The sequence below is a fragment of the Pongo abelii genome, chromosome 18 (assembly GCF_028885655.2).
Source record: "Pongo abelii isolate AG06213 chromosome 18, NHGRI_mPonAbe1-v2.0_pri, whole genome shotgun sequence".
NCBI lineage: Eukaryota > Metazoa > Chordata > Mammalia > Primates > Hominidae > Pongo > Pongo abelii.
Window position 1 is genome coordinate 667570 of NC_072003.2, and position 12597 is coordinate 680166.

General features: G+C 60.0%; 1 protein-coding gene and 1 long non-coding RNA gene across 5 annotated transcripts in view; one reads left to right on the forward strand and one right to left on the reverse strand.

The window, feature by feature from the left end:
- Positions 1 to 994: 994 nt before the first annotated feature.
- Positions 995 to 4563, reverse strand: LOC129050662 (uncharacterized). Its single transcript, XR_008514358.1, has 2 exons — positions 4080 to 4563; positions 995 to 1742 (listed from the first exon to the last, which is right to left on the reverse strand). It is a non-coding gene; the product is annotated as an uncharacterized LOC129050662 (long non-coding RNA).
- Positions 1742 to 12597, forward strand: part of RAB40C (RAB40C, member RAS oncogene family) — a 48794-nt gene continuing 37938 nt past the window's right edge. Inside the window, exons 1-2 of one of the 4 annotated variants that reach the window (XM_002825919.4) lie at positions 5117 to 5174; positions 5317 to 5489. In XM_002825919.4, coding sequence (XP_002825965.1) covers positions 5348 to 5489 — 142 coding nt within the window. In that variant the 5' untranslated portion in view covers positions 5117 to 5174; positions 5317 to 5347. Of the gene's footprint in view, positions 4603 to 5116; positions 5175 to 5316; positions 5490 to 6865; positions 8800 to 12597 lie in introns of those variants that run through there. The other 3 variants (XM_054533279.1, XM_054533280.1, XM_054533282.2) reach the window with 3 other exon arrangements.

Below are 12597 nucleotides of genomic sequence, written 5' to 3' on the forward strand. Positions count from 1 at the left end.
GCCCAGCTGGCGGGCCCCACAGCCCATTCCCAGCCCGAAGTGTACAGGCCTCCATCCAACCTGGATTTCCAGGCAACCAGAGGCTGGACTCAGAGGCACTCAGGTCCCACCAACCCCCTACCTGTGTCCCCCGCCTCCCCGCAGCTGCCCACCTGGCCCACCACCCCTCCCATCTGTGCTCCCCCCAACTCCCCCCCACCAGCTGCCCACCTGGCCTGCCACCCCTCCCACCTGTGTCCCCTGTCCCCCACAGCTGCCCACCTCATCCCCCACCCTTTCCACCTGTACCCCCGACTCCCCCTCCAGCTGCCCACTGGGTCCACCAACACCCCCAACCTGTACCTCCCCCGCTCCCCCCAGCTGCCCACTGGGTCCACCAACACCCCCAACCTGTACCTCCCACTCCCCCCAGCTGCCCACTGGGTCCACCAACACCCCCAACCTGTACCTCCCGCTCCCCCCAGCTGCCCACTGGGTCCACCAACACCCCCAACCTGTACCTCCCGCTCCCCCCAGCTGCCCACTGGGCCACCACGCCTCCTGGGGCTTCCACCAGGTGAGGGTCTTGACACAGCTCAGCCCACTGCTCTGTGATGGCCGTGTCATGGGTCGTGCCTGGCAGCGGTCACCCCCTCTGCTGGGCACTGGGCTGACTGCCTATCCCGAGGGCCAGCCAGGTTTGGCGCCAGAGCTGGCCAAGGGAACACCGTCACCCCAGCCACTCGCAGCCACCGAGAGGTGCCGCCTGCACCTCCAGGCTCCGTCTGTCCTTGCTGCACAGCCCCTGCCTGGAGACAGCCTGCACCTGTGGGGTGCCCCTGATCCCTCCACCAGGGCTCTGGTCCCCCCTGCCTCACTGACCCAGACAGGGCAACGGGCTGGAGCTTTTCCAAGGCCTGCCCAGGACCATTTATGGACCCTCAGGGCACCCTGAGAAGCACACACCTTCCCTTTCAGAGCTAGGGCCGCCCACAGAGAAGGGTCTCACCAGTACTTCACAGGTTCAGACTTACAGAAATGCTCTGAGAATAACACAGAGTGCTTCCAGCACCCTTCACCTACATCCCCCCCACGACCACGTGCCATGTGTATGTTTTCACCTTTTTCTTTTCCTTTTTTTTTTTTGAGAGAGGGTCTCTATTGTCCAGGCTGGAGTGCAGCCTTAACCTTCCTGGGCTCAGGTGTTTCACCCACCTCAGCCTCCTGACTATGTGGGATTACAGGCGCCCACCACCACGCCTGGCTCATTTTTGTATTTTTAGTAGAGACGGGGTTTCACCATGTTACTCAGGCTGGTCTCAAACTCTTGGGCTCAAGCCATGTGCCTGCGTCGGCCTCCCAAAGTGGTGGGATTACAAGTGTGAGCCACCGGGCCCAGCCAGCACATTCTTTATGTTTTTCTGCACTGTTTGAGTCAGCTGCCCATTTTGGCTCTGGAATTTTCAGCGTGCATTTCCTCAGAACAAGGCAGCCAGTGCGGTGCTCAAACCTGGGGCTTTTGCACGGATGCCGTCCAAGCCACCGACCCCGTTCCAGCGTGTCCCACGTGTCATGGGCCAGTCTCCAAAGCCCCTGGTGGCTTAGGGATGGAGCCCGTTACTCAGGAGTATCCCCGGCTGGGTCTGCTGGTGACCCTCATGATGAGACGCCGCTCATGCTTGTGGCAGCAGCAGAGGGCACCTGTTCATCCCAGTGATGCCAACGTGACTACTTGGTCGAGGTCTTGTCCGCGGGGTTTTCCGCTGCAAAGCCACATTCCCTTGTCATTAATTTGTTCACAGAAATGGGACCATGTTGACGCTCTGTCCCTCACTGCCCTCATCCACTGCGCGCTGTGTCCACCAAGGTGATTGGCTCTGTCCACGCATGGGATGTGAGTGAGGCCTCCCCTTGGCAGCAGGCCAGGACTGGGGGGTCCCTGAGTAGCTGAAACTTGTAGGTGCTCCCTGGGCACAGGGCTTCAGGGGCCAAGGCTTGTCTGCCCCACTGGGCAATTGTCCACCCCCTTAGCAGGACTTTGAGGACATCCCGGCGGCCGCTGGGCTCCCCGGGGGCAGGGTGGACACCCCAAACTGCTCCCTTTGTCCCCCAAGCCCCTCACTTGGACAGAGGCTCCGCTTAGTGTCCTGGACCATCTCTGCCATGGCCAGTGAGTGTGGGGCGTGGCAGCAGGGGGCTGTCAGGGTCTCCACCAGACACTGCTCAGGCCTCCGAGATGGGCCCAGAATTACCTTGACTGCTCAACAAGTGGGTGCCCAGGTGGCGGCTCACCCCGAACTTCGGGGTAGAGGTCTCTTCCCACACTCCACTGTCTTTGGCTGCCCTGCCCCTGGCCTGAGATCCCTCAGCTGCAGGGATGGTGTCCTGCTCCTGCCCAGGCCTGGCTTGGCCACAGTGGACCCCGGGACACCCTGCGTAAGTGCACGCAGCTGCCTGGGAGGCGCAGCCCCTCGGTCCACAAGGCCTGGATGCCAGAGGATGGCACCCGTCTGTCCGTCCTTCCCTTCACTGGGCCTGCTGCCCTAGACCCATCTGGCTTCCCTGTGACACTTTTCTGCTCGGAGGCTGGGAGGTCAGAGGGCACAGCAGCTTTCCAAGGATCTCACCCTATGGAAAGGTTCCTGAACCCAAACCACAGGTCCCCACCTACAGGGCTGTGTCCACAGGCTGTGGTGGGCAGGTCCAGTGGGAGAAACCTGACTTCCTCATCAGCCAGGGGATGGCCCTTTCTTGTCTCAGAAGGTGGGAACTAGGCAGCAGTGGCCCACGGCTGGGTCTGGAGAGCGTTTTACTTTGTTTTTCTTTTTCAAAAAAGTTTATTTTTCTGAAGACCATAGGAACATTTTTAATTGTTTATTTTTGAGCCACTTTTTTTTTTTTTTTTTCTGAGACAGAGTCTCGCTCTGTAGCCCAGGCTGGAGTGCGGTGGCACAATCTCAGCTCACTGCAACCTCCGTTTCCCGAGTTTAAGCAATTCTTCTGCCTCAGCCTCCTAAGTAGCTGGGATTACAGGCACGTACCAACATGCCTGGCTCATTTTTGTATTTTCAGTGGAGAGGGGATTATCACCATGTTGGCCAGGCTGGTCCTGACCTCAGGTGATCCACCCACCTCAGCCTCCCAAAGTGCTGGGATTACACGCATGAGCCACCGTGCCTGGCGTCAGAAAGCGTTTCTGATTTATGTTCTCAGGAAAGGGGGAGACAGCCGCTCACCACTATCCCCCCTTCCAGGCAGTCTCAGAAATCGAGGAGGAAACATCACATCTTTGGTGCTTCCCGTCCCTGGAGTGAGGGGCCTCAGGGACTTCACAGCCAGGGCTCAAGTCTGGGCACAATGACCTCTGAGCAGAAGAGGCTCTCCCTGACCCGCCAGGTTGATTCCGGGTTAATGCCTGGGGAACTTGGCAAGACGCCATCTCTACAAAAAATACAAAAGGTAGCCGGGCATGGTGGCGCCTGTAGTCCCAGCTACTGGGGAGACTGAGGCTGAAGGATCGCTTGCGCCGGGGAGGTAGGGGCTGCAGTGAGCCGATATCGCGCTACTGCACTGCAGCCTGGGCGACAAAGGGAGACCCTGTTTCAAAAAAGAAAAAAAAAACTGGTGCGTCGATGTGGTCGCCGCTTAGTCAAGGCCATGTCTTCAGCTCTGGGGGGCGGGAGGTCACTGGAGGTGTGGGGCTGCCCGTCCTGGCGTCCCTCTGTGTAAACAGCACCTGCTCCCGGAGGCACAGCCCAGGTCTGGGCCCCTCTGGAGGAGGGTTCTTGCCGGGCTCTGCTCCTCGCCGGCGGGGCAGACGTGACGGGCTCCGCACCCGGTCTGAAGAGGGCTGCGCTGGGTCAGCGCTGACGTTACTGCTTTTACTGACGACTGTAACAGCGTTACTGAACGCAGAGCACGTATCACAAAGCTCACCCGTTCCGACTGAGTCACTGACGTTTAGTAACTTCACCAACAGCGGCAGGACCATCCCCACGACGGTAGGACCTTTTCGTCACCCCAGAAAGAACCACGTGCCCACTCAACCCCCGACCCCACGCCGGGACCCGCGGACGCAGCCGCCTCGCTCGCCCACGCACCTGAGGCTGCCGGGCCCGGCAGGGACGAGGGCTCGGCGGCGCCCCTGGGAAGAGTGCGGTCCGGGCCCTGGGTCCCCGTCCAGGAGGCACCGCTGCCGCGGTGAGCACGTCGGGCCGGGTCTTGAGCTCGCGCCGGCCGCCTTCCCCGCGTCCTCGGGCGGAAGGCTCACGCTCGGTGACGCCGCGGGGTCCCAGAACCTCAGCGACTTTGCAGACTCAGTGGTGACCCAAGGGTCCGCACCGCCGCTGCCGGGCGGAAGTCCCGCCCTTGCCCCGGAAAGGAAGTTCCGCCTCATCGAGCGCCGATTGGCCGCACCGCCTTGGAGAGGACGCGCCCGGGACCACCCCGCCGCTCCCTCTGAGGTCTCTGCGGAAGCAGGCGGCGCAGCCTGCGAGGGGCTTTCGTTTCTCGAACTCAGCCGCATCGCCTCGGCCCGGGCGCGCCTGCATCCTGCCGCCCGTCCGCGCGTTGAAGGGGCGGATACAAACAACCTGGACTTCCGAGCCCCTGATTGGCAAGCGTGTAGGAAAGGGGCGGGGTTAGCAGAGCTGTGATGGACGTGCAAGCGACCCAATGGCGCCGGCGAGGGGGCGGGCGAGGACAATGACGTTGTGGGCCGGGGGCGGGGCGGCCGGCGGCTCTGGGATTTCTCTGGGAGGCAGCCGCAGGGAAGGGAATGATCTTGGTGAACTTATAATCGAACCAATGGTTCCGGGAAAGCAGGAGGCGAGTGGCCAATGGCGACGGCGATGAGGCAGGCGTCTGCTGTCTCCGCAACGCCGTGTGGGAAAGGCGGGGGAGGGGAGGTCATGACAGACGTGCAGACAGGCCAATGGCTGAGGGAAAGAGGGCGGCGGGCGACCTATAGTGACGACGGGAAGGCAGGGCGGGGCGGTGAAGAGGCGGTGCGAGTGGAGGTCCGGCGGCGCCGTGTGGAACGCGGGGAGGGCGGGGCAGTCGTGACGGACGGGCGAGTGGGCCAATGGGCTCAGGAGGGCGGGCGAAGGGTGGCCAATGGCGGCTGCGCGGCCGGGGGTGGGGCGGTGCGGTGGCCCTGTCGGTGCGGGAAGCGGCGGGGCGGTGGCGAGGCTGAGGTGAGCCCGGGCGGCGGGCGGGGCGGGGCTGGCGCTGGGCTTCGGGCGCGCCCACTCGGCCGCCGTGGGGCGGACGCAACGGGCGCAGGTGTGGGGCGCGGGCTCTCTCACGCCGCGGCCTCACCCGGCGGTGCCTCGGCAGGCGGCCGGCGCGGGGCGCAGGCGGCGCGGCCATGGGCTCGCAGGGCAGTCCGGTGAAGAGCTACGACTACCTGCTCAAGTTCCTGCTGGTGGGCGACAGCGACGTGGGCAAGGGCGAGATCCTGGAGAGCCTGCAGGACGGCGCGGCAGAGTCCCCGTACGCCTACAGTAACGGTAAGGCCCGGCCCGCGGCGCGCGCTGCTGCGCGGGGCCCGAGCCCGGCGAGCTGGGCACACGGAGCTCGCCCTTGGCCCGGCCCTTCCAGGCGTCGCCGAACGTTCCCAGGAATGCCTTTGCCTGGCTTCCAGACTCGGTAGGTCGGTGGCTGCGGGGTGCCCATGCTGCAGTCCCGAGGTGACGCCGGGGAGCAGGAGGACGGACCAGAGGGGCGCGCCCAGCGGGGACGGTGCCATGGACCCGGGGTCTGGGGGACGGTGTAACGGGTCCGGGATCTCAGGGGAAGGTGTCATGGGTCCGGGATCTGGAGCCCAAGGGAAGGCGTCATGGGTCCTGGAGAAGGTGTCATGGGCCTGGGGAAGGTGTCATGGGTCTAGGATCATCTGGGGTCCGAGGGAAGGTGTCATGGGCCCGGGGTAAGGTGTCATGGGCCTGAGGGAAGGTGTCATGGGTGCAGGATCTGGGGTCTGGGAGAAGGTGTCATAGGTCCGAGGGAAGGTGTCATGGGCCCGGGGGAAGGTGTCATGGGCCTGAGGGAAGGTGTCATGGGTGCAGGATCTGGGGTCTGGGAGAAGGTGTCATAGGTCCGAGGGAAGGTGTCATGGGTCCAGGATCTGGGGTCCGAGGAAAGATGTCATGGTCCCGGTAGAAGGCGTCATGGGCCAGAAGGAAGGTGTCATGGGTCTAGGATCATCTGGGGTCCGAGGGAAGGTGTAATAGATCTGGGGGAAGGCGTCATGGTCCTAAGGGAAGCTGTCATGGGTCTGGGATCATCTGGGGTCTGAGGGAAGGTGTTGTGGGCCTGGGGGAAGGTGTCATGGTCCTAAGGGAAGGTGTCATGGGTCTGGGATCATCTGGGATCTGAAAGGGAAGGTGTCATAGCTCTGGGGAAAGGTGTCATGGGTCTGGGATCTCAGGGGAAGGTGTCATGGGCCTAAGGGAAGGTGTCATGGTCTGGGATCTCAGGGGAAGGTGTAATGGGTCTAGGATCATCTGGGGTCCAAGGGAAGGTGTCATAGACCTGGGGAAAGGTGTCATGGGCCTGGGGAAGGTGTCATGGACCCAGGTCTGGTGGCAGGTGCTGCTGGGCTGCTCTTGGGACCCTGTCTTGAGCGTGCACAGATGACAGGTCCTTATAGGCACGCTGTTCCCCTGAGGTATTTACCTACTGCTGAGGGAGTCAACGCTTTGTGCTGGAAGAAAATATCTCTGTAATGAGTTACTGAACATTTATTTTGTTTTGTTTTCTTTTTTTTTTTTTTTTTTTTGAGATGGGGTCTCTGTTGCCAGGCTGGAGTGCAGTGGCACAATCTCGGCTCACTGCAACCTCCGCCTCCTGGGTTCAAGCGATTCCCCTGCCTCAGCCTCCCGAGTAGCTGGGACTACAGGCACGTGCCACCACTGCCTGAGCCTCCTGAGTAGCTGAGACTACAGGTGCATGCCACCACGCCCGGCTAATTTTTTTGTGTGTATTTTAGTAGAGACGGGGTTTCAGCATGTTGGCCAGGATGGTCTCAATCTCCTGACCTCATGATCCGCCCGCCTCGGCTTCCCAAAATGCTGGGATTACGGACGTGAGCCACCGCACCGGCCTGAACATTTGTTTTTAACTTCCAGTTGGATGGCTAAAATACACAGGACAGGTGGCGTCACTGGGGCTTGCCTGCCTGAGCGTGCCTCTTAATTTAGGTGGTTAACAGGGTCAGTGAGATGGCGTGGTCCTCATCCCCTCTCATGGGGGCCTGGACCCAGCCAAATGGGATGTGGCCCCAGATGAACTGGGAGCAGTCAGCATCCAGCCTCCCCAGAGTCCATCTGTGCTTCAGGGAATGCCATCTATGCTGGCAAACTTACCTCTCGTGGTCCCTGCCCTCTCCCCTTGCTTTGTTTCTTGGGCTCTTGTCCGTCCTGTCTGACTGCCCTGAGCGTCTGCTGTTTGCTGAATTGCCTGCCTTTGGCCGCAGAGAGTGTGGGCGCAGCTTCCCCCACTCTGTCACTCGGGGGTTGGCAGAGTGTGGGATTACCTGGACTGAGGCTGAGCATGCTTCCTCCTGGCACGGCTTCAGCAGTGGGCAGCAGCACCAGGGGCTCTGGAAGCTTGTGCTCTTGGCCTCAGCCTGGAGGAGGGGTTGGAAAGGGCCAGGGAGGAAGAGCTTTGGGTCCATTTTGAGGTGGGGGGAAGTGAAAGGCCCACCGGGGCATTGGGGGCTCACACGTTGGGCCCCTGCACCTGCCGCAGCTTCCTGGACCTGCGCTTGACAGTGACTGCCCCATAGTTGGTAACTCCTGACTCAGGTAGTGGGTGGCCAAGCTGATTGTGAAGGTGGCGTTGCCTTCTAAAGCTTGGCTCCAGGGGCGCTGCGCACTCCCAGGAGGCTGGCGGCGTGCGTGTTTGTGCACGTTCGGAAGAGCACGGGAAGGGTTGGGTTTCATCAGGGTGGGTGTTTTCCCAGGACATGAATGCGTGCTTCTGAGGGCCGGCTCAGCCATGCTGGCCGGCTCGCCTACTCTAACTGCACCACACAGCCAGGAGCTGGAGAGACAGGACCCTCCTTCCTCCCGGTCCCCTTCGTCGGGCTGTGGGGCATTGCCACACTTCCTCTGACATGCTCGCTGAAGTGGGGCCAGTGTTGTGTAAGACGTGGAGACCTGCCTGCTTGCAGAGACTTCAGAGGCTCACAGTGGCTTGGACCAGAAGCAGAGAGGAAAGTCCACTCTTAGAAAGACACCACGTGCTCTCAGGGCCCGGGGCACACTTCCAGGTCCCCGCAGGAGTCCTGTGGCCTCAAGCAGAGAAGGGGGCGCCTCTGGGCTGTGGAACGCGCTTTCTGTGTCTAAGGCCTCAAGGTTAAGATGTGCACAGCACAAGGAGCAGGTCTTTGTGGTCAGGTGGCAGCTTGCCAACCCCAGGAGCCAGCCCTGTTCATCAGGGTGAAGTTGGTAGATCTGAGGGTTTCCCGAGGGGGCTGTTCGGGGTCTCAGAAGCTCAGGAGCAGCTGGTTCTCAGGACTCAGCATCTTGAGAATTTATTCTCTTTGAAAGAGTTGTAGCGGGAGCTTTAGGTCTCTGGCCCTCGTGGGGAGGACGTGTGTGTTAACCTGCGTTGCTTTCTCTCCTTTGTTGTGAGGTGCCCTCTGTGTTTCCAGCTTCCATGTTTCTTCAGGGCTGCCTGCTGGGCAGTGGATGCCCTTGGCAGGGAGGCCCCTTCTGTGCAGGGCTTGCTGCTCCAGCATGGCCCACACCTCCTTCAGCTCACACCGGATCGCTTACCTGCCTGGGAGTCTTGTCTGGCATGTTCCTCAGACAGGTGTGTGAGCGTACATTGCCCTCTCCAGCTTCACAAACAAATGAGTCATCAAAGTGACCTTTTTCTTAGTACTGGCACCTGAGGCAGTGGCGTGTGACTGCACGCCCAGCACCTGTGGGAGCCCCTGTGAGCTCTTCCATGTCTCCTAATGTGGGTGTGTGCTGGGTTTCTGCATCTCTAGGTCTGGAAAGGCTTTCCTTTCTCTGACACCCAGCAGTGATCTTAGGGAGTGCTTCATGCTCTTTTCAGGACAGAACAGAGCACTTTGCGTAGAGTCCCCCTGGGTGATGGTGGCGAGTTACCCAGCAGGAATTATGCTTCATCCAGGAGTGTGGGTGGTGCACGCGGTGGGGAGGAGAAAGCTGCAGTTCAGGAGCGAACCTTCAGTCAGGCTCCAGGGTGTGAGCCAGGGTGGTGGGCCTGTGTTGGCCCCGAGGAACCACCCGCACAGGGTGCACCCCCTTCCCCCAAGCCCAGCCGCTCCTGCTCTGCAGGGGGCATGGAAGGCCCTGGACTAAGGCAGTTCCACCCTCTGCACCTCGTCCCTACAAACCTTCCTGGGAGCGAGTTTGCCTCCAGCCATGTGGGTCAGGGTGCGTGCCCGGGTCCTGGAAGACTTCAGAGGGGCTTAATCCTGTCTTGACTTTATTTCTCTCTCTGCTCCTTTGGGGTTCAGTGTTGGTGGAAGCTGCTGAGTGACACTCCAGTCCTTTGAGCCCAGCAAGTTGTGGGGAGAAACGGAGGGAGGCGGTTGTGGACATGGCAAGGCTAACATCGCGGTTTGCTGTGGGTGTTGGGGCCTGATGGTCACTGAGATGTCTGTGGAGCCACATGCTGCCTGCTGTGCCCGTGAGAGCAAGGGCACCCTGTGTGGGTGTCCCAGCTTCTTCGGCTTCACAACTCCCTGAGCTTTCTCCAAACAGTTACAAACGTTTCTTCTCATCTGGCTTGAAGTTCGTGGCTCTGAAGTGGCCAATTCCAGGGGACGCTATCTTCAGAGGCTCCTCAGTGTTTCATTGTTCTGAGTGAAAACCACGGATGTGTCGTCGGCTGCTTATCCCCAGGGCTAGCTGAGGGTTTCCCGGGAGGTTCTAGCTGTGTGTCTTTAGGTGACTGGACAGCCGTGCGTGGCTTCCCTGTGCCTTCTGTTGGTGTTGGGCCACTGACCACTGCAGCCCGGAGTCCCTTCTCCTCCCCTGCACTTGATTAGGTCTTGCTCGTTTTCCCTTTTTTTTTTTTTTCTTTTTTTTTTTTGAGACGGAGTCTTACTATGTTGCGCAGGCTGGAGTGCAGTGGCGCGATCTCGGCTCACTGCAACCTCTGCCTTCTGGGTTCAAGTGATTCTCCTGCCTCAGCCTCCCGAGTAGCTGGGATTACAGACACCTGCCACCATGCCTGGCTAATTTTTGTATTTTTAGTAGAGACAGGTTTCACCATGTTGGCCAAGCTGGTCTCAAACCCCTGACCTCGAGTGATCCACCTGCCTCGGGGGTTTTGCTCGTTTTCTGGGGCAGTGTTTTGGAGTTTGCCTTTCCTTTGTGAGGTGCCGGGTTTTCCAGCAGGGTGTTGTTGTGGGAGGAACAGGGGTGATCACCATGGCAACAGCTAATGCTGCCAGCATGTGATGAGTGCTGCCTGCCAGCATTGGTGGGCGCTTTCCACTGCCCCCGTGTAGCCCCCACCACCACCTGTGAGAAGGCAGCGCCACCCCCACTGTGCAGATGAGGGATTGAGGCTCAGGAGGCGGCAGCTGTAGGGGCGGGCTTGGGGTCCGGGAGGAGCCGCCCTGCAGGCCTCCTGTGAAGCAGCGGGCTTCATGGCTCTTCCCCTGTCCTCCTCACCTCCACCTGGGCCTGGGGACGGCTGCCACACACCTGCTTCTGCTGCACCGTGCACACTAAGTTCTCCCGAGACCCAAGCCTCAGAGGACCGCCCCAGCCCTGGGGTGACCCTGGCTGGCATCTGAGAACCCGTGTGGTCAGGAGGTAGGACTCTTGTGGGTCATTATAACTTTTTTCTTCTTTCTTTTTTTTTTTTTTTTTTTGAGATGGAGTCTAACTCTGTTGCCCAGGCTGGAGTGTAGTGGCACGGTCTCGGCTCACTGCAAGCTCCACCTCCCGGGTTCAAGTGATTCTACTGCCTCAGCCTCCCAAGTAGCTGGGATTACAGGCGCCTGCCACCACACCTAGCTAACTTTTGTATTTATAATAGAGATGGGGTTTCACTATGTTGGCCAGGCTGGTCTCGAACTGCTGACCTTGTGATCCACCCTCCTCGGCCTCCCAAAGTGCTGGGATTACAAGGGTGAGCCACCGTGCCCGGCCTCTAATTGTGCTGTTTTATAAGTTGGACTAGCATGGCCTTACTTAAATTTTCAGGAAACTGTTAAGTTAGTAGGTGGAATATTTAATGTTAAGTTTGTCCAGAGGCCAGTTGCCAGAACTTTTGGACAAGTGAGTTAATGTCCACCTCCAGTCCTTAGCAGTCGCTCTAAGCGCTCACAGGTAACAGGGCAAATGCTTGCATGGCAGGTGCACGGCAGTGCCAGCCAGGTCTCTCGCAGGGTGGTGTGGACACAGATGACTCTTGTGTTGAGCGCACGTGTTGTGAGTTGCACGATGAGTAAATTGAACAGTGTTTCAGGAAGGAAGCCATATCGGGGAGCTGAGAGGTGGGTGGGAAGGACACAAGGGAGGGATCTGGGTCCTTGCAGGTACTTTCGCCTCTTGTTCTATTTGAAGATTGCAGCTGGGAAGGCGCGAAGCTGCTGGTCCCTGAAAAGCTGCCGCCTACCCTGGTCTGGAGCCCCTGTGAGCTGGCGTAGAACAGGAAGGGGTTGCATCACAGCTGAGTCCTCCCCTGCGCAGCGCATGGTATGGATGCCACCCCACCGAGGGCTGTTCTGGGGCCCAGGGGCCATGTCAGCCAGGGTGTCGTCCGCCGGGCATTTGGAGAAAGCAGGGAAAGGTGTCATTGTCCAGCATCCTGCTGCAGAGAACGCTGCCGAACCACTGTGAGAAGGCGGGGAGACTGCTTGTCAGGCTGGGCTGACTTCCTGGGTGGTCGGGAGAAGGATGTGCAGACTGTGGAACTGGCGGGTGTCAGGGACCAGAAGTTACGAAGGCGGTGGGAAGAGAAGCAGCTGCGGGAAGAAGGACTGGCTGCCAAGACCATGGGCTGTGGGCATCCTCAGGGCAGGAGCTGGGTGGAAAAGGGGCCTCTTCAGTCCTCTTGGCAGTGAAGGTAAACAGACGTCAGCAGGGTGGACTCGCACTTTGAGCCTGAGGTAGGGAGGAGGCTTCTGAGCCAACCTGGGGATGATGGCACACTCTGATACCGGCAGTGCACGGCTGTCTGTTGCTGAGATCAGGATTTTGAGTAAAGCAGAGATTTCTGGACGTTTGTCCTTCAGAAATTAGAGGAGGGACAAGGGCATTGGCGCTGTGGAGACGCAGGGACCCATGGGTGTGGGGCGGAAGACCAGGGCACGACCAGACACCGCCAGGGTGCTGCATGTGTAGGTAGCAGGGGGAGGTGGTCCAGGTAAGATGGGATGGGAGGGGCTCAGGAGCAGCCAGGTTCTAGTGCTGGTGATGAGGGGGTGGTGGCAGGGGCATGTGGAAGGGTCTTCTCAGCATGGCGTGCGGAGGCCTTGGTGCTGGGGGGCCCGGAGCTGTGGAAAGGGTGCAGGGAAGAGTTGGTCCCGTATTCCCAGATGGCAGAGTGGAAACACAGGCACTCGGCCCTTGAGCAGCCTTCGCCGTCTTTACAGTGAACACAGTCCTCAAACCAAACTGG